The sequence below is a fragment of the Rhinoderma darwinii genome, chromosome 1 (assembly GCF_050947455.1).
Source record: "Rhinoderma darwinii isolate aRhiDar2 chromosome 1, aRhiDar2.hap1, whole genome shotgun sequence".
Lineage (NCBI taxonomy): Eukaryota > Metazoa > Chordata > Amphibia > Anura > Rhinodermatidae > Rhinoderma > Rhinoderma darwinii.
The window spans coordinates 320,477,240-320,502,224 of record NC_134687.1 but is presented as its reverse complement, the minus strand read 5'-3'; the positions used below and the strand labels follow the sequence as shown (position 1 = coordinate 320,502,224).

General features: G+C 41.1%; 1 protein-coding gene across 4 annotated transcripts in view; it reads left to right on the top strand.

The window, feature by feature from the left end:
• The window catches only part of KIAA1958 (KIAA1958 ortholog), a 164,906-nt gene that overhangs the window by 127,845 nt on the left and 12,076 nt on the right, over positions 1-24,985 (top strand). For 2 of the 4 annotated variants that reach the window (XM_075825585.1, XM_075825584.1), the window contains exon 3: positions 23,866-24,038. In XM_075825585.1, coding sequence (XP_075681700.1) covers positions 23,866-24,038 — 173 coding nt within the window. Of the gene's footprint in view, positions 1-6,820; positions 8,873-23,865; positions 24,039-24,985 lie in introns of those variants that run through there. The other 2 variants (XM_075825582.1, XM_075825583.1) reach the window with 1 other exon arrangement.

Here is a 24,985-nt window from a genome sequence, read left to right as displayed (position 1 = left end):
TCCGCATCAAAACTGCAGGTAAAATCTGCACCTAAGGCCGGATATACACGAGCGTGTGCGTTTTGCGCGCGCAAAAAAACGTGCCGTTTTGCTCGCGCAAAAGGTACCTAATTGCTCCGTGTTTCAGCCGCGTATGATACGCGGCTGCGTGATTTTCACACAGCCGCCATCATTATGACACTATGTTTGTAAACAGAAAAGCACGTGGTGCTTTTCTGTTTTCATTCCAATGGGGGGCCCAGACATTCCTGATGGCGGCCCTGTATTATATATATATAATGTGATAGAAAGAGATAGGAGAGCGAGATTATCAGTTTCCCTGTGTGCAGTGTATAAAGACATGATAGCAGTTAGGGTATGTTCACATGACAGCACAAAATACGTCTGAAATTACGGAGCTGTTTTCAGGAGAAAACAGCTCCTGAATTTCAGACGTTTTTGCATGTACTCGCGTTTTTCGCGGTGTCTTTTACGGACGTTATTGGAGCTGTTTTTCAATGGAGTCAATGAAAAACTGTTCCAAATACGTCCCAAGAAGTGTCCTGCACTTCTTTGACGCGGGTGTAATTTTATGCGCCGTCTTTTGACAGCGACGCGTAAAATTACACCTCGTCTGCACAGAACATCGTAAAACCCATTGCAAGCATTGGGCAGATGTTTGCAGACGTATTGGAGCCGTCTTTTCAGGCGTAATTCGAGGCGTAAAACGCCTCCATTACGTCTGAAAATAGGTCGTGTGCACATACCCTTGGGATGCAACCACTAGAGAATACTTGGAATTAGAGACAGAGACTGCAGAGGGAAAAACTGCTAAAAAATTTCATATACAAGTCCTATAATGGCCAGAAATAGATTTTTTTTCCGACCGCTTATTCTCAAATGTCACCTGAAAAGTTAGGTACGCTTTAAAGAGGCTCTGTTACCAGATTCTCAAACCCCTATCTCCTATTGCATGTGATCGGCGCTGCAATGTAGATAACAGTAACGTTTTTGTTTTTTTTTAAACTTTCATTTTTGGCCAAGTTATGATCTAACCAAGTTTGGTTTCGGCTATTTTGATTATTTTTCAAGCCTTAAAGAGGCTCTGTCACCAGATTTTCAAACCCCTATCTCGTAGGGTTCGGCATGTGGTGGAACGGGTGGACAAATTGCTGGGAGGGGCTGGTGATGATCCAGCTGTCGTGGTCCATGTCGGTACCAACGACAGAATAAATGGTAGGTGGAGGAGCCTTAAGAATAATTTTAAAGAACTAGGCTACAAGCTGAAGGGAAGGACCTCCAAAGTAGTATTCTCAGGAATACTCCCTATGCCATGCGCATCACAGGAAAGACAGCAGGAGCTCAGGGAGTTAAATGCATGGCTTAAGTCTTGGTGTAGAGGAGAAGGCTTTGTGTTCCTAGAGCACTGGGCTGACTTTTCATTGGGGTACAAACTGTATTCTGCAGATGATTTGCACCTAAATGGAAGGGGGTCCGCTGTGCTGGGGGAGAGAATTCTAGCTGGGGTGGCAGAGTATTTAAACTAGGGCTGAGGAGGGAGGTCAATGTAGAAAAAAAAGGGGTAGTCAGGTTAGAGAGGGGTCAGACTATATTGGTGGGGGGAGAAACAGAATGTGGGGAGAGGACTAGACAACAAGATAAGGAGATCCTTTCGTTACAAAACATCAGTGTAAATAAAAAGGCCCAAATAATGTCAAATCACATTTCTGATAATAAAAGTGAAAAACTGACAGGCAAGTTAAAGGAACAGTGTCATCACAAATTATTTTTTTATATGTTAAAGATGTTAGTGCTTTATTAAAAACGTTTATATTCATTTGTGTGTTTGTGTTTTACTTTTTCTTATTTTTACACTTTTTCTTCCCTATGGGGGCTGCCATTTTTTTTCCATTTCTGTCTGTGTCGATTAACGACACATACAGACATGGAATACGGCAGCCACAGTCCCATAGGGACTGCGAACGGCTCCCGTCCCATTGACTTCCGTGTACGGCGTCTGTGTGGGAACTGCGCATGCGCCGCTCCCACACAGTCCAATTCTAAATTGGCGCCGTCCGGCGCCATTTTCCTGTGGACCGGAAGTCGCGGCCGGACAGTAATATTACTACTTCCGGTCGCGGCTTCCGGATTTGTGCACTTGGACCAGCGGCAGCAAACGGAGCGGACGGGCCGGAGGGAGCCGCGGCGGCAGGAGCAGGTAAGAGATTTCAATGTATGTTCGTGTTTGTGTGTGTTTACTACTGTATGTAAACCTACTACACTGTGTGTTAGCTCAAAAAATGGAGACACACAGTGTAGGAGGTTACACCGTTCAAACCCCTCGTTTATCCCGGCACTAGCCAGGATAAAGGAGGGGGGGATGCTGAGAGCTCACTAGAGCGAGGGCTTTTAACCCAATGTTGCAATGCTGCAATTTTGGGAATAGCTAAATTTAGAATTAATTTATAATATTTCCTGACTCGTGGAAAAAAAAAAAAATTGAACAATGTCTAATCACCCACACACTAAATGTTTAATTTTTTTAAAAAAAACATGTTTTTCTGGCAACACATTCCCTTTAAAGTGTATGTTCACAAATGCCAGAAGTCTAGCAAGCAAAATGGGGGAGCTGGAGGCCTTGATACTGGAAGAAAATATAGATATAGTTGGTGTTGCTGAAACATGGCTGGACTCTTCACATGACTGGGCTGTAAATCTACATGGTTTTACACTTTTTCGGAAAGACAGGACAAATAGGAAAGGTGGTGGTGTATGTCTGTATGTGAGAAATGATATGAAGGCGAGTGTGAAAGAGACAATAGTGGGTGAATACTGTGAGGAGGTTGAAACCTTGTGGGTGGAACTAGAAAGGGAGGTAAACACTGAAAAAATTACTTTTGGTGTAATCTATAGACCCCCCAATATAACTGAGGAGATGGAAGTTCAGCTATATAAACAGATGGAGCGGGCTGCACAGGCGGGTACTGTAGTGATAATGGGAGATTTTAATTTCCGGGATATTAATTGGTGTCATGGTTCGGCTTCAACTGCAAAGGGGAGACATTTCCTCAACCTGTTGCAGGAAAATTTTATGGGCAAGTTTGTGGAAGACCCGACTAGAGGTGAAGCTCTGTTGGATCTGGTCATTTCTAATAATGCAGATCTTGTTGGGAATGTCAATGTTCGTGAAAACCTCGGTAACAGTAATCATAATATAGTTACATTTTACCTATACTGTAAAAAACAAAGGCAGGCTGGGAGGGCAAAAACATTTAATTTTAAGAAAGCCAATTTCCCCAGGATGAGGGCGGCAATTCAGGATATAGACTGGGAACAACTAATGTCAAATAATGGAACAAATGATAAATGGGAGATTTTCAAATCTACTTTGAGTTATTATAGTGCAAAATTTATTCCTATAGGTAACAAGTATAAACGACTCAAATTAAAGAGGCTCTGTCACCAGATTTTGCAACCCCTATCTGCTATTGCAGCAGATAGGCGCTGCAATGTAGATTACAGTAAGTCGATCTTACCTGCAAACGCTGATGCTGCTGCAGAATCAACTGTAGCCTCTGGTGCCGATGTGGCCGTCACGATGCAGGACCTGTGAGTGACGTCACAGATCTGCACTGCCAGAAGCTGGGCGTTCTGAAGAGAAGAGGATGATACTTCTCTTCAGAGCGCCCAGCTAGTGAAAGTATTAAAAACGCCCCGATGTACGCACATAATACACGCCCACTTGGACTTTTACTTTTAAACACACCCACTTGGACTTTTGCAAGCCTCATTTGCATAACTACAAAAATGGTCATAACTTGGCCAAAAATGCTCGTTTTTTAAAAATAAAAACGTTACTGTAATCTACATTGCAGCGCCTATCTGCTGCAATAGCAGATAGGGGTTGCAAAATCTGGTGACAGAGCCTCTTTAAACTCCACATGGCTTACACCTTCTGTGAAAGGGGCAATACACGACAAAAAAAGGGCATTTAAAAAATACAAATCTGAGGGTACAGCTGTAGCCTTTGTAAAATATAAAGAGCTTAATAAAATCTGTAAAAAGGTAATAAAATTAGCAAAAATACAAAATGAAAGGCAGGTGGGCATGGATAGTAAAACAAATCCCAAAAAATTCTTCAAGTATATAAATGCTAAAAAGCCAAGGTCTGAACATGTAGGACCCCTGGGTAGTGGTAATGGGGAGTTGGTCACAGGGGATCAAGAGAAGGCAGAGTTACTAAATGGGTTCTTTAGCTCTGTATATACAACAGAAGAAAGAGCAGCTGATGTAGCCGGTGCCAGTGCTGTTAATATATCAGTTGATATACTGAATTGGATGAATGTAGATATGGTCCAAGCTAAATTAAATAAAATAAATGTGCACAAGGCCCTGGGACCAGATGGGTTACACCCTAGAATTCTTAAAGAGCTTAGTTCAGTTATTTCTGTCCCCCTTTTCATATTATTCAGAGAATCTCTAGTGACTGGTATAGTGCCAAGGGACTGGCGCAGCGCAAATGTGGTGCCTATTTTCAAAAATGGCTCTAGGTCTTCCCCGGGTAATTATAGACCAGTAAGCTTAACATCCTTACTTGACAAATTGGTGGTAACTCTTAATTTTCTCTGTGGGCGGTGTTATATTTTGTCTGTATGATGCTGTCCAATCCGCATCATACAGCTTCTCCCCCTTCCCAGGGGGATCTCAGCTTCTATAGGGAGATTACGCTGTGTTCTTAATTCCAGCCGCAGGCCCTTCAACACAGCGACTTAGTGCTCCTCCAGGAAGACAGGTCCTGCATCGCCTCAGGAGTGCTGTCGCTGTGTTGAAGGACCTGCGGCTAAAATTGACAACACAGTGTGATCCCGCTGGGCAGGGAAGGGGGAGAAGCCGTTTGATGCTAATTGGACAGCATCATACAGACAAAATATAACACCGTCCACAGAGAAAATTAAGAGTTACCAACCATTTGTCAAGTATAGGCTTATTAGCATATTTAGAAAAAAAATAACTTTTGAAATAAGAATCGTTGTGGAACACAATTTTCTCTGTAGTTATCAGCATCATAGCTCCTATTCGATTAGTTAGGAGATAGGGAATTAATAAACTAGTGACAGAGCCTCTTTAAGATTGGATTAACCAAATACATAGTGATAATTGGTTTTGTAGTTTGTACCTTGTACATTCTTTTGTATGTTTTTCTTTTTTATAACTATTTAAGTAGAACCCAATTTTGATGTTGGTTTGACAAGAAAAGTGCTCTGTGAAGCATTCGTTTAGTGGTTTTTTTTTTGTGTTTTTTTTTCTCTTTCTAAAGTGCTATGCCGAATGCAATCTTCCCTAATTTTTTACTTGACTTTTATCAAACATTTTGATACCTACATGGCAGGCAAGTAAAATACTGTTCTGTATACCTGATGGATGCAGTCCACATATCAACCAATATCGCAACCATTACTGGTTGTCTCCCTAATGGCAAATCTGCCTAGTAATGGAGTGATATATGCCTCAGTCCTAGTGACATGCCGTGTGGTTGTAGACAAAATAATTGTCACTTGATTTTGCTCAAATGTATTTTCTTCATGCCTAAAAATGTGTATATTAATAATATAAATGACACCATAGAATATGATGTTCACATTCATGAACGAGCTGATAAAAACTGTGAAAAATCTTTCTTAAAGGGACTTTCCTTACAATAGACCATCATACTCTTCTGGACCCCCTCACCGATCAGCTGCATGAATGCGCCGTGTCTCTTTCATTGTTTATGAAGGCAGAGCGTTGGACATGTGGTTGTGATTGTGCCTGGTACTACAGCTCGGTCCCATTCAGCTGATCGACCGGAGAATCGGGAGTTAGAACACTGTCTCTCAAATATGTATGTCAAATATGTCCTCAGGATAGTCCCGGAAAACCCTTTGAAATGGCAGGACAGATAAATAAATGTGAAGCCTTAATCATGAAATCTAGTGTAGAAAGCAATGAAGAGGTTTGTAATTAAATCAGTGATCTGTTTGGTTGCTGTGGCCAACTTTTTCACTTTCTGCCTGTAATAGTTTTCATAGACATGGCCCTTTTATGTGAAATAAGAATAAAACATATATTTGCTGTATTTTACCTCTAGATTTTATGCTGCTGTTTTACTGTAATCTAAAAAAAAAAAAGCATCAAATGGTGTGGTCATTCTGCTTCTGTGTAAGCTGCATGTGGATGACTTTAACATTTTCCTTAATAATCGTTAACGTGAAAAAAAAAGATTTTGAAAGCTGAAATTAATTAAATGGAACCAGTACAACCTCTGGTTTCACAAATGGAGCACATACAAATGGGCTTAGCAGTTCATTTGACACGCATGAATCAGTGGGATAAAAAGTAAAAGCAAAAGCTTTTATCTCACTTATTTTTTTTTCCTTAAAATGTGGATTATCTCTGATATCACATTTTTTTCCTGCCAATCTACATGCACTAATAGTGCTCAGTGACACGAAGAACTATTACTGAATTCTTTTTTGTTATGCTCTAGTACATCATTTGTGAAACTACTGAAGTTGGCTGTCCTAACAGGTATGTAATACTGTTCTAAAATGTCATTTATGCTTTTCTTACAAATTCAACCGATGTAGTAAAATTCACAACCATGTTTTCTTTCTTTCTACCCCCTTTTTTCCCTTCTTGCTTCTTTTTAATTGCATTATACCTCTCTTTCATTTTTATGCCATCTACACGTTTTCTTTCTTTCCTTTGTTTCTATGTATCGTCATTTTCTCCATCCTCTTTTTTTTTTTTCTTTTTTTTTTTGCTTCTTGCTTTCCTCTTCTCCCTCTTACCCCTTTTATAGTCTCTTTGGACGAAGATGACGCCGCAGCCGAGTTAAACCGAGAACAGAATGAGAAAACAATTCGTAGCACACAGACAGCTCTTCGAAACTTTAGAGACTTCATCATCTCTAAATACCCCATGGAGGTCAGAGAAATCTACATGATTCCTTGCAAAGAACTAGATGACTACCTGGCTTCTTTCTTTGTAGATGCCAGGCAGAAAGATGGGTCTGAGTATGAGCCGAACAGTCTGGCCAATTATCAGTGTGGCCTGGAGCGGTACCTGAAAGAGCACAGGTACAATTATAGCATTACCAGAGACAAAGAATTTAAAAGGTCACAGGAAGCTTTAAAACAAAAGCAAATTGAACTACGATGTAAAGGAAAAGGAAACAAACCCCATAAGTCTATGAAACTCACCTTTGCTGATGAACTTATTCTTCGCAAGAGAGGTCTTCTGAGTCGCTACAATCCTGAAGGTCTACTGAATCTTGTTTGGTTGAACAACACCAAAGCTTTTGGACACTGTACAGGTTTTCATGGTTCCACACTTAGATGGGGGGATGTAAGGCTTCGAATATTGGAGACTGGATTGGAATTTTTAGAGTGGATGGGCCAGGAAAGCCCTGATGCAAAGATCAAGAGAACAGGGACAGAATGTAGAGTATATGCCACACCACATTCTCCACAAACTTGTCCTGTGCAAGACTACAAAGAATATGCACAGAGGCGTCCTCCAGCAATGCGTTATGAAGATGCTCCTTTTTATCTGTCCATCAAGCCTGTTGTCAACCTAGCTGCTCTTCACTGGTACAACTGTCAAGCTCTTGGTAAAAACAAACTGGCCAAAATGGTGAAAACAATGTGTGAGAAGGGTAACATACCTGGAAGAAAAACCAACTTTAGTGTGTATCAAAGCTGTAGCACTCTTTCAGAAGCCCAAAGTAATCAGCTAGTCCTGATCTGTAACAATTTGAGCCAACAAGCTGCCCAGTCTATGGCATCTCACTCTGGGCCTGGAAACTTTATTGTTTCAGCATCTTATGACTCTTCTTCAGACACCGCTTGACATGTAGCTGTAAAGAGATTGCAACAAGGCTTAATTAGGATTTTAGACTAGCACTAAAAATTTAACTGTGATTGAATGTTTGAGTCTGGCCCCTCTTCTACTGTTATATCCCCTTCGAAACAAACAAAAAATGAAATTATGTAATATATTTTATTGTTTTTTCTTCTCTTCGTTGTACGTCTGTTTAACCGAACTAGTTTTCATATTGCACCTACAATAATATTTATACTGTAGTGGTCAACCAAAATGCATGTTGTATCCTGGAAGAATTAGTTTTAAAAAGCAAATAATACATATGCCTTGACTGGGTAGAATAGCAACAGGCTACATTGTCAAGAAAAGGTGCTATCATTTTAATGTCCTCGAAGAAATACCAGAAGTAGGCTCGTGCTGCAGCCAGCCTCCTAGTTCCTGAATGCCTGCCTGACCTGAATCAGTGAGAAAGTATTGACCTAGAAGTTTGTATAGCGGCCTTTTTGTCTTCTGCACTTGATTAAATTAAGCAACTTTAGCTCTCTGTGTAATGCTTTCATGGACTTAAAAACATTGAGATAGTTGCATTTTAACTTTTTTAATTAATATTATTTTATTTTTTGGACAAATGTAGGATTTTAAATGTAGAATTTGTACAACTGTAGCATCAAGGCAGGATATCATTTATAGCAATATGCAATGGCGTTTATGGCGTAAAGACTGTTCCTAAATTCATCTGCACTGTTGTGAGCCTAAGCTGGGTCACAGTTGCATATATGTATGCCATTCATGAAACTGCAATCACAGAGGCATGTAAAACTACTGAAATCTTATGTTTTGACCTCCAAAATACAGATAGAAATCTGCATATTTTTGTGTGACACCAAGTCTCTTCTGTGAAAAGTGTTCACTGTTGAACTCTGTTTTCTCTTAAAATTTTAACTTATTCAAATTACTGCAGTATTTACAATCCTGATGCAACAAAATGATGGGAAAGTTATAATTTATTAAAAAAAAGTACAATATCAAACGCATCTCTTTTGTTTGAATTCTTATTTCTCTTAAAATCCTGACCTAAAAAAAAAGCTATATATAGGTTTTGTTCCTTTCTTAAGAGGTTAGAGTAAGGCTGGATTCACACGACCATGTTACGTCCGTAATGGACGGAACGTATTTCGGCCGTAAGTCCCGGACCGAACACAGTGCAGGGAGCCGGGCTCCTAGCATCATAGTTATGTACGATGCTAGGAGTCCCTGCCTAGCTGCAGGACAACTGTCCCGTACTGTAATCATGATTTCAGTACGGGACAGTTGTCCTGCAGCGAGGCAGGGACTCCTAGCATCGTACATAAGTATGATGCTTGGAGCCCGGCTCCCTGCACTGTGTTCGGTCCGGGACTTACGGCCGAAATACGTTCCGTCCATTACGGACGTAACATGGTCGTGTGAATCCAGCCTTAGGGTATCATATTGGTGTTTTTTTTAGTTTGGATTCCCCACCAAAAATCCGTAACATATAACAGTACAATGTAAATGAATAAGGTTTTATAAAATTAACACAGATTTTACGGGATGCTGCAGATTTTCAAATTTGCTGAAAAATTCTGTTACTTCTGAACATACCCTTAAAGGGATATTCTTTCTTAGAAAGTGATGGCAATTTGCTAGGATATGCCATCACTTTATGATCGGTGGGGGTCCGACCTCTGGGATATGCCATTACTATATAAGATGGATACAACCCTTTCATCTATCTCCACTCTCTTTACTTCCTTACCTGAGCTCCTGGACCCCTGTGATGTGGAGATGTAGGTTCTTCTTGCCTTTCTCCATTCATCACACCAACAGCTACTGCATGAAATTGGTGTCACGACCCACCTGATAATGAGCATAAAGAAATATACCCTACCAGATATTTTGGTTTTCCTGCATGGAAAGCAGACACAGTTAACAGCTGATTGCAAGGGAGCTTCACAATTCGCTGTCTCTAATGAACCTGCAATCAGCAAAAAAAAATTAATTAAACTACGCAATCCTGTGAATGTTTTTGGCACACAATGTAACTTTAAGGCCACTTTCACACAGCAGTATTTGTAAGCCAAAACCAGTAGTGGAAGTATAATGGAAAGATTTGTACCTCTTCTGTGTTTTGGACCCAACTCCTGGTTTTGGCTTACAAATACTGATGCAAAATACTGCCATGTCAAAGTAGCCGTAGTCAATGTGATCTAGTTACTATTGATGTTAAAATACACATAGCGGTCTTTAAATTTTCTTGCAAGATTAATCCCACAGTTGAAAGAGTACGGGTGTATTCACACAGTGCGGTCTTGCTGCAGTTTTTGCTGCACGGCAGAAAATCGCAGCGGAAAAAATGCATTAATATTTACTGCAATTACTGCGGTTTTGCAAATTTGGGTGAAAATGCATGCGAGACCGCACCAAGACCACACCATGTGAATATACCCTTAGGGGTTTCTTTTAGGTTTTCTTCACGTTTAAGCTAAAAGTAGAATAGCCATGTAAGGATTCTGTGTTCTTAAACTAACTAAAGGCCAATTTTATATACTGTATGTTTATGTAATCTCACAGAAAATGTATTAATTTAATAATGAATAATATTTCAAAATGTATGTTTTGTGTATAGTTTCTGTTGTTCAATAGTTACATAGTTGATAAGGTTGAAAAAGACAGGTCCATCCACTGCAACCTATAATCCTACCGTGTTGATCCAGTGGAAGGCGAAAACCCCCATGAGGTTGATTCCAATTTCTTCATTAGCTGAAAAATTCCTCCCCCGACACCAAATATGGCAATCCGAATATATCCCTGGATCAACATCCCATCTCCAGAATCTAGTACTCATAACCTGTAATATTATATTTTTCAGGAAAGGCATCAAGGCCCCTCTTGAATTTGCTCAATGAACCAACCATCACAGCATCCTGTGGCAGAGAGTCCCATAGTCTCACTGCTCGCACAGTAAAGAATTAATGGTTTCACGGTGGTGAAACCGTTTTTCCTCTAGACGTAGAGGATGCCCCCTTGTTCTTCTTACAGGCCTAGGTGTAAGAAGATCATTAGAAAGATCTCTGTACTGTCCAGTCATATATTTGTACATTGTAATGAGATCACCCCATAGCCGTCTTTTTTTCTAAACTGAATAGCCCCAAGTTTGATAACCTTTCTTGGTAATGCAATCCGCCCATTCCCTTAATTACCTTGGCCACCCTTTTTTTCACCCGTTCTAGTTCAGCTATATGCTTCTTGTACACAAAATTCTATATGTGGTCTGACTAGTGATTTGTATAGAGGCAAAACTATGTTCTTGTCATGAACATCTGTGCCATGATTTTAATAGGTAAACTACAGGTACTAAGTATTAAATGCAAGTGGTCTTAAAAGGGTTATCCGGTAATGTAAAATTGATGGCCTATCCTCAGAATAGGCCGGTTGAAAGAGCCACAGCGAGTGCTTCTTCCTCTTCATTCCATTCACAGCTCAGCACTGCACAGCTGCTATGAATGTGACAATGTTGTGCAGTACGGAGCACCGTGGCACCTTCAAACAGCTGATCGGCAGGGGTGTTGAGGGCCAAACCCCCACCAATTACATATATATATATGGCCTAGCCTGAAGATCGGCTATCAAGTTTACCTCACTGGATAACACCTTTAAGTAGGTTGGCTACTAGACATTATTATTTTCATACACTGCATTGGTCATCAGCTGATCCCGTTAATCGGCTGATCCCTTCTCCACATTGCCTGAAGCCAGAATGTTTGACCACAAGAATTCTGAATCAATACTAATTTGAGTTCTGTTGTTCCAATTTGAACAGAAACGTTCTAGTATCCTGAAAAAAATAGAATTTTGCTAAAATATAAAAAATAGGCCCTCAGCCATGAATTGGTTATATGTAAAAAGTTGTGTGTTTGTTGGGTTAGATAGCAGGTAAAGGGAGGAATATTGGTTATCAGTGGTGGACAGACCCTTCCTCATATTTATTGAGAATTGTTATAGCAGATGTGTCCGAGAGCAGCAAAGGAAGGGCGAATGAACTAGGGCATAGATAGTTACCTAGGATTTGATGCTTTGTAAGTATAAATGATCTTCGGGCTAACAAAGGGAACCAATGAGCCTGGCTTCCCCATCCCACAAAATAATTGCCAGCTTTCCTTTTATACATCTAACATCACCGTAGGTTGAGGAAGAAAGACGGGCGCACTGCGTGAGTTTGGACCGAAATAACTGGCCTTTTTACACTAAAATAAAGCAACAAGTCTCCCCAGATAGGTCAACATAGGATGCTTAAATTTTTTATCCAGGAAACAGATGTATATTTCAAACATCTACATCTCTCATGAGCTATGAAAATGGTCTCTAATGTTAATTCATGATGTTTTAGATCTAAAATTATTTAACACGTACTATTACACGGCCCGACATGGACCGTGTAAATGAGGGCGATCAACGAGACAGCTGGTTGATCGGCGCCCGTTTGCTTCTATCACACGGAGCAAAGATTGGATATGTATGGGGACGAGCGCTCGTTACCCGGTTTGTTCGCCCCTATACATTTTCATCATGTCGGCAGCGCATCTCCCTGTTTACAGAGCGAGATGTGCTGCTGACAACGATGATTTTTAATTAGCATAAAAGAACAGATCAGCCGATGAACAAGCGTTTGCTCGTTCATCGGCTGATCGTTGCTCTTATTACACAGGGCAATGATCGGAAACGAGCGTTCATATGGACACTGATTTGCACAATCATTGGCCTGTGTAATAGGGCCTTTAGTTATAGATTCAGAATTATTTTTTGTATTGTTATGCTTTTAGTGTCTAAATGCTATTACTGAGCAAACTACAACTCCCTTTAAAGAGACTCTGTCACCACATTATAAGTGCCCTATTTCGTTAACGTTTCTTTGGTACTTACAGCAGAGCAAAGCGTAATCTCCCTGTAACCTGTCATTTACAGCGTGATCTCGCAAGATTACGCTTGCTCTGCTGTAAGTACCACAGAAACGTTACAGAAGTGTCGGGATTGTGAATAGACATCCCGTCTTGGCTGGAAGGAATGTTGTCTATTCACTGTCTAAACACTTCAGTAATGTTAATGTGTCAGTATAAGACAGAACATAGTAAACAACGCAGTGTCACTATGCGCTGACTAAATGAATGGAGAGGAGTGCATGACGCTGATTGGTCATCGTCATACACTCCTCTGTACAATGCCCACTTGGTCTAAAGTAAAAACACGCCCACTTGGGCATTAAGAAACTAATTAGCATAAAGCTAAAATCGCTCCTAACGTGGTAAAAATAGATTGTTTTTCTAAAGAAAAAGCACTGCGGTCACCTACATTATAGAGCCGATCTCCTTATGTAGGAGATAGGGCAATTATAATGTGGTGACAGAGCCTCTTTAAAGAGACTCTGTCACCACATTATAAGTGCCCTATCTCCTACATAAGGAGATGGGCGCTGTAATGTAGGTGACAGTAATGCTTTTTATTTCAAAAAACAATATTTTTTCACAAAGTTAGGAGCGATTTAAGTTTATGCTAATGAGCTTTCTTAATGCCCAAGTGGGCGTACTTTTACTTTCGACCAAGTGGGCGTTGTACAGAGGAGTGCATGACGCTGACCAATCAGCATCATGCACTCCTCTCCATTCATTTACATTGCACTAGCGATATAGATATATCGCTATGTGCAGCCTCATACACAAGCCCTAACATTACTAGTGTCCTGATAATGAATACACATGACCATCCAGCCTGGACGTCATGTGTACTCAGAATCCTGACACTTCTGAATCTTTTCTGTGAGATTCCAGCAACGGATACGAAATCTCGCGAGATCTCGGAGCTAAACGAGATTTCGTATCCGTTGCTGGAATCTCGCAGAAAAGAGTCAGAAGTGTCAGGATTCTGAGTACACATGACGTCCAGGCTGGATTTCATGTGTATTCATTATCAGGACACTAGTAATGTTAGGGCTTGTGTATGAGGCTGCACATAGCGATATATCTATATCGCTAGTGCAATGTAAATGAATGGAGAGGAGTGCATGATGCTGATTGGTCAGCGTCATGCACTCCTCTGTACAACGCCCACTTGGTCGAAAGTAAAAATACGCCCAAAAAGAAAGCTCATTAGCATAAACTTTAATCGCTCCTAACTTTGTGAAAAAATATTGTTTTTTTAAACAAAAAGCATTACTGTCACGTACATTACAGCGCCGATCTCCTTATGTAGGAGACAGGGCACTTATAATGTGTCTCTTTAAGGCTGGGTTCACACAGAGTTTTTTGCAACCAGAAAATCTGCCTCAAAATACCGTTAGCAATTTTGAGGCAGATTTTGCTCTGCCTGCATGCCGATTTTCACGGCGTTTTTCGCCCGCGGCCATTGAGCGCCGCATGCAAAAAATGCAGCGAAATACACTTTCTCTGCCTCCCATTGATGTCAATGGGAGATCAGAGACATAAACGCCCGACGATGGGGCATGTTGCTTCTCTTTCCTGCGAGATGGTTTTTCCGCTCGCGGGTAAAAATACGCCTCCACCTCCCATTGAAATCAATTGGAGGCATTTTCGGCTGTTTTTTTACGCGTGTTCCGACGCGGTTTCCGCGTCAAAAAACGTGTCAAAAAACTCCGTGTGAACGGACCCTTATAGTTGCATCCTGGCTACATCTTGTCACTCTTAGGCTGGATTCACACGAGCACATTACGTCCGTAATGGACGGACGTATTTCGGCCGGAAGTCCCGGACCAAACACAGTGCAGGGAGCCGGGCTCCTAGCATCATACTTATGTACGATGCTAGGAGTCCCTGCCTCGCTGCAGGACAACTGTCCTGTACTGTAATCATGTTTTCAGTACGGGACAGTAGTTCCATGGAGAGGCAGGGACTCCTAGCATCGTACATAAGTATGATGCTAGGAGCCCGGCTCTCTGCAGTGTGTTCGGTCCGGGACTTGCGGCCGAAATACGTCCGTCCATTACGGACGTAATGTGCTCGTGTGAATCCAGCCTTAGAAGAATTCTATTCACCCCCAAGTCTTACCTAACATAGTGACCCTACTGATGAGATCAGATGGAATATATAATCCTTCTTCACTCTATGGCAGCTGATCTTTTGACAACAGGAAATGACTTGTAACTATTCTGTTTGATCTCCGCTATGTTACATTGTACTACCTACAAACAAATAGCAGGCTGTGCATCAGGGTTCCCATCACTTCCTGTATTAAAGGCTATGTAAAGCTTTATTTTTATTTACATTTTTTTTAAAAATCAATGTTTTATTCTATTTTAACCCCTTCCCCCTGCTTGCATTCTGGGCCCTAATGTCCAAGCCATTTTTTACATTTTTACATTGTCACATTCAAAGAGCTGTAACTTTTTTATTTTTGCGTCAGCATAGCTGTATAAGGTCTTGTTTTTTGCGGGACGACTTGCAGTTTTTATTGGTACCATTTGAGAGTAGATGCGACTTTTTGATCACTTTTTATCAAATTTTTTTAAAGTCAGGATTAACAGAAAACAGCAATTTTTCCATTGTTTTTTATTTTATTTTTTACGACGTTCACCGTGCGGGTTAAATAATGTAACAGCTTTATAGTCGGGGTCGTTACGGACGCGGCGATACCAAATATGTGTAACTTTTTTGCTTTATTGTAGTTTTTTTTAATAGTAAAGCATTTTGTAAGGGGAAAAGCTGGGTTTTTAATTTTTTTTTTTCACTTTTTTTTTTTATTAACTTTATTAAACTTTTTTTACTTTTTTACTAGTCCCACTAGGGGACTTCACTATCCTCCGATCGCTATTATAATACACTGCAATACTTTTGTATTGCAGTGTATTACTGCCTGTCCGTTTAAAACGGACAGGCATCTGCTAGGTCATGCCTGCGGCATGATCTAGCAGGCATTCGCTCCAGGCAGACCTGGGGGTCTTTATTAGACCCCCGGCTGCCATAGAAGACACAGACACTCGGCGATTTTATCGCCGGGTGTCAGTGAGATGAGAGGGAGCTCCCTCTCTCCAAAACCATTCAGATGCGGTGCTCGCTATTGTGCACCGCATCTGAAGGGTTAAACGGGTGAGATCGATACTAATATCGATCTCACCCGGCAGAGCAGGGACGCCCCCAGCCCTCAGCTGCCTCTGGCAGCTGAGAGCAGGGAGATTTCACGGCTCCCTGCTTTGTTTACTTTATTCTACAGCAGCGACGTAGTTTGGCGGCGCTCTAGAATAAAGCCCACTAATGACCGCCGTAAAAACACGTATCGGCGGTCATTAAGGGGTTAAACATGTTTGAATCGGGTTTTATAAAAAAAAAAACGTTTACTTTTTGAGATACAGCTTCTATGTATCCTGTATCCAGCCAATCCGTCAGGTCAGCGAGACTTAGGCCTCATTTACACGAGCGTGTGCGTTTTGCGCGCGCAAAAAAACGCTGCGTTTTGCGTGCGCAAAAGGCAATTGACAGCTCCGTGTGTCATCCGTGTATGATGCGCGGCTGCGTGATTTTCGCGCAGCCGCCATCATAGAGATGAGGCTAGTCAACGCCCGTCACTGTCCAAGGTGCTGAAAGAGCTAACTGATCGGCAGGAACTCTTTCAGCACCCTCGACAGTGACTGCCGATCACAATATACACCAACCTGTGAATAAAAAAAGACTTTCAAACTTACCATGAACTGCCTGCTTCCTCCAGTCCGGTCTCCCGCCCGTTGCCTTGGTGACGCGTCCCTCTCTTGTCATCCGGCCCCACCTCCCAGGATGACGCGGCAGGCCATGAGACCGCTGCAGCCTGTGATTGGCTGCAGCCTGTGCTTGGCCTGTGATTGGCTGCAGCTGTCACTTGGCCTTAATTGTCATCCCGGGAGGTCGGACTGGAGGAAGGAGCCGGGACTTATCGGTAAGTCCGAACTTCTGTTTTTTTTTACACGTATATGTATTTTGTGATCGAAAGTCACTGTCCATGGTGCTGAAACAGTTTAAGTCTTTGAGCACCGTGGGCAGTGACTGTCTCCTGACGTCGCGTACCCGAACATTTTTTGCCGGGTTCGGTCAAAACGAGTTCGGCCGAACCCGGTGAAGTTCGGTGCGCTCATCTCTAATTTGACACTCCGTTTGGATGTTTGTAACCAGAAAAGCACGTGGTGCTTTTCTGTTTACATTCATCCTTTTGACAGCTCTTGCGTGATTTTCGCGCATGCAACGCAGGACCGTCCGTGTGGCATGCGTTGTTTTCACGCACCCATTGAAGTCAATGGGTGCGTGTTGCGTGAAAAACGCAAGAATATAGAACATGTCGTGAGTTTTACGCAACGCACTCACGCAGCGCAAAATTCACGCATCGTCTAAACAGCCCCATAGACTATTATAGGTGCGTACGACACGCGTGAAAAGCACGCGCGTCGCACGCGCGTATAATACGCTCGTGTAAATGAGGCCTTACTGCGAGACTAGACATGCAGGATCCAGCTATTATTGATCACATCCAAGTTTATGAAGCTGCGCACTCACACACAAACATATTGTCTCTACTCTACCAGCTTGAGGATTACGCTATTTTTTCGTGTTTAATCTGCAGGAATAATGAACATGCTTATTATACTAGCAATTCATTTTTTGCATGTACGTGGCATGTCGTTAAGGGGTTAAATGCCTTCTTCGCTACTGTATTTACACAGGAAAATCCAATGACAGATGACATGATTAGGAATAAAGTAAATTCTCCATTAAATGTCACCTGCTTAACTTGCTTTTTTGGGTGTCCCATCCTTCTTACTAATTGAGCCTCGTTACTAATTCAGCCTCATTGCAAGTTTCTAAACTTGGTACCTAAAGTGATTTTTCAATAGCTGATTATTCTCGGTCCACCAACTTGGATAACTTCTCTACACAAGGGAAGTAGTCTAACCGGCAGCTAGCGCACTCTGAGGCTGCTACATGTCCCATGATGCCTCTGTGCTGAGAAAGCGGACGGAGTTTTACAGCGCTTCTGCACGCTGCAAGCCTCTGCTTGTGCTGTGACATGAGGCGCAGTGACGTGTAGAAGGGGTAGTTCGGTGGAGAATGGGGGTGGCGTGTACGTAGTCAATGAGAAGTGGGTCACGCTGTTAGATGGTGACAGCTTGCAGGAGTAGAAAGGCCTGTAAATCTCAAAATTTCTACATAGTGTCACATGACCCAACGGAGAGAAGAATCTTTTGGAATTTCACCTAGAAAGAAATATCTAATAAAGGTAATGCATGCTGCATCAAAGTGATTATTATTTTTTTAACAACAACTCTTGATAAAATAATAATATTTTCAAAAAGGGCTCTAGGTCTTCCCCAGGTAATTATAGACCAGTAAGCTTAACCCCTTCAGGACTGAGCCTGTTTTGGCCTTTTGGACGCAGGCAATTTTTTCAAATCGGACGTGTCACTTTATGTGGTAATAACTTGGGAATGCTTTTACCTATCCAAGAGATTCTGAGATTGTCTTCTCGTGACATATTGTACTGTATGTTAGTGGAAAAATTTGATGAATAAATTCAGTATTTATTTGTGAAAATCACCAAACTTTAGAGAAAATTTGCAAAAATTAGCATTTTTCTAAATTTAAATGTATCTGCTTGTAAGACAGATAGTAATACAACACACAATAGTTACTAATTAACATTTCCCATATGTCTACTTTGTTGGCATCGTTTTTTGAACGTCCTTTTATTTTTCTAGGACGATACAAGGCTTAGAACTTAAGCAGCAATTTCTTACATTTTCAAGAAAATTTCCAAAACCTATTTTTATAGGTACCAGTTCAGGTTTGAAGTGACTTTGAGGGCCTTATATATTAGAAACCCCCGTAAGTCACCCAATTTTAAAAACTGCATCCCTCAAAGTATTCAATACAGCATTTAGAAAGTTTCTTAACCCTTTAGGTGTTTCACAGGAATTAAAGCAAAGTAGAGGGGAAATTTCCAAATTTATTTTTTTTGTCGAAAAATCCATTATAATCAATTTTTTTTCTGTAACACAAAAGGTTTTAACAGAGAAACGCAACTCAATATTTATTGCCCAGATACTGCAGTTTTTAGAAATATCCCACATGTGGCCCTACTGTGGTAATGGACTGAAACATCGGCCTCAGAAGCAGAGGAGCACCTAGAGGATTTTGGGCCCTCCTTTTTAATTAGAATATATTTTAGGCACCATGTCAGGTTTGAAGAGGTCTTGTAGTGCCAAAACAGTGGAAACACCCCCCAAAAAGACACCATTTGGCAAACTACACCCCTCAAGGAATTCATCAAGGGGTACAGTGAGCATTTTAACCCGACAGGTTTTTTGCGGAATTTAGTGGACAAAGGCCTCATGCACACGACCGTGTTTTTGCGGCCGCAATTCTCCCGAAAATCCACGGGAGAATTGCGGCCCCATTCTTTTCTATGGGGCCGTGCACACGACCGTAGTTTTTGCGGTCCGTGCACGGCCCGGAATCCCGGACCGCAGAAAGAACGGGCATGTCTTATTACGGCTCGGTTCTGCGGTCCGTGCTCATTGAAAACAATGGCCGCGGCCATGTGCATGTCCCGCGATTTGCGGGCGGCCTGCGGCTGACAGTCCGCTGACAGTCCGCAGCCGGCCGACCCGAAAATCACGGCCGTGCACACGGCTACGGTCGTGTGCATGAGGCCTTAGTCCGTAAAAATGAAAATCTAAATTTTTTTCAATAAAACTTAGAAATTATCAATTTTTACAAGGAATAAAGAAGAAAAAGCGCCCCAAGATTTGTAAAGCAATTTCTCCTGATTACGGCACTATCCCATATGTGGTAAGAAACTGCTGTTTGGACACACGGCAGGGCTCAGAAGGGAAGGAGCGCTATTTGGCTTTTGGAGCTCAAGTTTACTCAATTGGTTTCCGGTTGTCATGTCGCATTTTCAAAGACCCTGAGCGACCAAAACAGTGGACACCCTCTAGAAGTGACCTAATTTGGGAAACTACAGCCCTAAAAATAATTTGTCTAGGGGTATAGTGAGCATTTTGATCCCATAGGTTTTTTGCTGAATTTAGTGTAATTAGACCTTCAAAACTTCTATTGATTTTTTATTCTTTTTTTTTTTACGGCGTTCACCTTGCGCTATAAATGACATATTTAATTTATTCTGCGGGTCAATGCGATTACAGCGATACCATATGTATATAGGTTTTTTATGTTTTACGGTGTTCGCACGATAAAATCACGGTTTTAAAAAAATTATTTTGTTTTTGTGTCGCCATATTCTAAGAGACACAACTTTTTTTATTTTTCTATCAGGAAAGCTGTGTGAGGGATTGTTTTTTGCAGAACAAACTGTAGTTTTTATTGGTACAATTTTTGGGTACATGCGACTTTTTGATCCCTATTTATGCAATTATTTGGGAGCTGAAGTGACTAAAAATAGTGATTCCGGTATCTTCTTTTTTTATTATTATTTTTTTTTATGGCGGTCACCATGCGGGATAAGTTACATTATATTTTTATAGTTCAAGCCGTTAGGGAAGCAGCGATACCAATTATGCATAGTTTATTAATTTTTTTACTAATATTAAAGGACTTTATAAGGGAAAACAGGCGTTTTTTTTTTTTAAATGTTATTATTTTGACATTTTACTTTTGTCAATTTTTTTGTAACTTTTTTTAACTTTTTTTTTTTGTTAGTCCCACTAGGGACTTGAAGATCCAATTGCTGGATCGTTGTTATAATACCCTGCAATACTTATGTATTGCAGGGTATTATACCTGTCAGCTTCACACTGACAGGAGGCATATTAGGTCCTACATCTGGCAGCCTTTGTTAGGCTTCCGGTTGCCATAACAATCGCCCCCCCCCTGCAAAAATTGGCCCCCGCAATCGCGTAGCGGGGTGCCGATGTTGCTAAAACAACTTAAATGCGGCGGTCGCTATTGTCTGCCACATCTAAGGGGTTAATCGGTTCGGATCACTGCTGTGATCCGACCCGATGTTTTCCGCCAGTACTAAGGCTGCAAGTAGCAGCCTGAACTGGGAGATGCTGGGCTGCGGGGACGGCCTGTGTTCTCTGTTAGGAGCACATGTAGATTAACGGGCTACAGGCACACAAGGACCAGTGCTGCAGCCCTTTAATCTACATGGGGTGGTCGGAAAGTGGTTAAATAGCCTCTGTCACCTGATTTATAAGTGCCCTATCTCATACATAATCTGATCGGCGCTGTAATGTAGATAACAATAGTGGTTTTTATTTTGAAAAAACTATAATTTTTGAGCAAGTTATAAAAAAAAATTGATTTATGCTAATTAGTTTCTTAATAGACAGCTGGGCGTGTTTTACTTTATACCAAAGTGGGCGTTGTAAAGAGAAGTGTATGACTCTGACCAATCAGCGTCATACACTTCTCATTGTTACAGCCCAGCTTCTTTCACTGCATAGCGTGATTGTGCACAGCGTGATTGTGCAGTGAAAGAAGCCGGGCTGGAACAATGAGAAGTGTATGACGCTGATTGGTCAGCGTCATACACTCCTCTGTACAACGCCCAGTTAGTGAAAAACACGCCCAGTTATCTAATAAGAAACGAATTAGCATAAATCTAAAATTGTTTATAACTTGGTCAAAAATGATCGTTTTTCAAAATAAAAAACACTTTTGTTATCTACATTACAGCGCCGATCATATTATGTAGGAGATAGGGCACTTATAATCTGGTGACAGAGCCTCTTTAACATCCATCATGCGAAAAATGTTTGCAGGGCTATTGAGGGACTATATACAGTATGTGACAAAAAATAGTATTATAGGTGACAGCCAGCACGGTTTTACTAAGGAAAGAAGTTGTCATTTATTTTTATGAAGAGGTGAGTAGAAGCCTAGACAGAGGAGCCGCTGTGGATACACTATTTTTGGACTTTGCAAAGGCATTTGACACTGTCCCTCATAGATGTCTAATGGGTAAATTAGGGACTATAGGTTTAGAAAGTTTAGTTTATAACTGGTTTGAAAATTGGCTCAAGGACTGTATCCAGAGAGTTGTGGTAAATGATTCCTACTCTGAATAGTCACCGGTTATAAGGGGTGTACCCCAGGGTTCAGTGCTGGGACCACTATTATTCAACATATTTATTAATGATATAGAGGATGGGATTAATAGCACTATTTCTATTTTTGCAGATGACCCCAAGCTATGTAGTATTGTTCAGTCTATGGAAGATGTTTCGTAAATTACAAGCTGATATGAACATACTGAGTGTTTGGGCATCCACTTGACAAATGAGGTTTAATATAGATAAATGTAAAGTTATGCATCTGGGTACCAACAATCTGCATGCATCATATGTCCTAGGGGGAGCTATACTGAGAGGGTTACTTGAGAAGGATCTGGGTGTACTTGTAGATCATAAACTAAATAACAGCATGCAATGTCAATCAGCTGCTTCAAAGGCCAGCAAGATATTGTCGTGCATTAAGAGGCATGGACTCGCGGGACAGGGATATAATATTACCACTTTACAAAGCATTAGTGAGGCCTCATCTAGAATATGCAGTTCAGTTCTGGGTTCCAGTTCATAGAAAGGATGCCCCGGAGTTGGAAAAAATACAAAGAAGAGCAACGAAGCTAATAAGGGGCATGGAGAATCTAAGTTATGAGGAAAGATTAAAAGAACTAAACCTATTTAGCCTTGAAAAAAGACGACTACTGTAAGGGGGGACATGATTAACTTATATAAATATATGAATGGCCCATACAAGAAATATAGTGAAATCCTGTTCCATGTAAAACCCCCTCAAAAGGCAAGGGGGCACTCCCTCCATCTGGAGAAAAAAAGGTTCAATCTGCCGAGGCGACAAGCCTTCTTTAATGTGAGAACTGGGAATCTATGGAATAGTCTACCGCAGGAGCTAGTCACAGCAGGGATGTAGATGGCTTTAAAAAAAGGCTTAGATAATTTCCTAGAATGAAAAAATATCAGCTCTTCTGTCAATGTGTAGAATTTTTGTTTCATTCCTTCCCTTTTTCCCATCCCTTAGTTGAACTTGATGGACATATGTCTTTTTTAAACCGTACTATCTATGTAATAATTATCACTACCGTGCTTCTTTTAAAAAACTCAAATAGATAAAACACTGGGTCTGGACTAATTCTGCAGGAATTAAGTACTGTGATCGACAGACCATTATTTCTAATATTTAAGGATTCTTTAGTGACAGGCTCTGTTCCACAGGACTGGCGCATAGCAAATGTGGTGCCAGTATTAAAAAAGGGGTGAAAAAGGGAAAATATAGGCCTTTTTGTCTAGAGGAAAGAAGGTTCGCTATCATCATAGACGGGGATTCTCTGCTGTGAGAATCATTCGTCAGCATCATACACTTCCATTCACAACGCCCAGCTAGTAAAACAAGTAAAAACGCCCAGATGTACATACATAATACACGCCCAGTTGGACATAACTTTAAACACGCCTAGTTGTACATAAGAAAGGCTCATTTGCATAAATATAAAAATGGTCATAACTTGGCCAAAAATGCTCGTTTTTGAAAAAAAACAAAACGTTACTGTTATCTACATTGCAGCGCCGATCTGCTGCAATAGGAGATAGGGGTTTGAAAATCTGGTGACAGAGCCGCTTTAATATATTTCCTAATTGAAAAACATACAGCATAAAACCTAGGCAATCCTCAAGAAAGTTACAACTTGACTTTCAATTCCACTTTGCTACTTTTAAGCAAATCTTCCTTACTATTTTAAATTAAGAAACTTCTTGCCAGTGAAATAATAGGGATCATATATCTTAATAGGACTAACAGCTCCTACCCATGGTTTTTCATAATTCTTTCTTTACACAAGGTTATATACGGCTCTTATTCCGGTATGTACGACTGTATATAAGGACCTTGATGGTGATGTTATTTACAATTATCTTTTTATTGCTAATAAAAACCATATATTGAATAACCATTGTTATGCTTGTATGATACAGTGATGTTTGTCTATTATTTACAGCATACTCGACCAAGCTCAACAGGTTCCCCATCTTTAATTTTCATGATGACCTGAAGGATCTCTGTATCAGCGCTGTGAGCTCAAACACAACCAAAGCTACTCTGTATGCTTTAAACGTCTGGAGGTACTGGTGCATGACCAGGGGGCTTAAAGACTGTATGGACTTTACCAAGGTAAGTTTACTCATGGACAGGTTGTTCCAACAGCCAAACATAATGAGTGCATGCTGTTTTGAACATTCGGATTTACTTCATGCTGTTTGGAACAAGCTGGTTTACTTAGACTGGCGTTTCATATGCCAGTCTAAAAATGAACGCAGCTGGAGTAAGATGAGCCTAATTTAATAAGAGGCGCACGATACTTCTGCCATAATTTACGCTAGCTTCTGGCTTAAATGGTGGTAAATTTGTTGGGACATGGAAGGCCATGCCCCTTTTTGCTAAGACCCAGTCACTCTTTGGGAAAGTGCCTTGGGCGACGTAAATGCCTCAAAAATCGCCAGTTTTTGCGCAAATTGGGACTTTTAAAGCATTTGCAACTTTTCTATGCCAGAAAACTAGAGTAGAAAAGTTAATAGCTTCCCCCGTAAAATGTCAAAAAATCTTTGCGCAAAAAGTGAGTCTATCTGTAAATTGCTACTTTTCTACACCCAGAAAATGATTTTCCATCTCATAAAGTGATGGCATGTTGCTGGGATCCCCACAATCCTGAGAATCGTGCTTTAGCGCTGCAACCCATCCCTTGGTTTCCCATCCCTCGGTTGAACTTGATGGACATGTGTATTTTTTCAACCGTACTAATTATGTAACCCCCTCAAATTTTACCTGCACCGCGGCGCTCCAGGGGCCCCAAATCTGCGGGGAACTGTAGCACTACCCAATTCATTTGAATGGAGCTGTTCTGCAGTTTCCTGCGCAGGAATTTGCCACGAGCTCCATCGTGGAGGGGCCACAACGCAGAACCAGCACTGCGGCCCCTTCATTCTCAGTATCAGTGGGGGTCTTGACAGTCAGACCCCACCAATCAGAAAATTATCCTACCGATATGTCATTACTTTACCAGACGGGAAAACCTATTTAAAGAGGCAAGAAAAAAGGAGAAATGATCCAGCGCTGTGTCG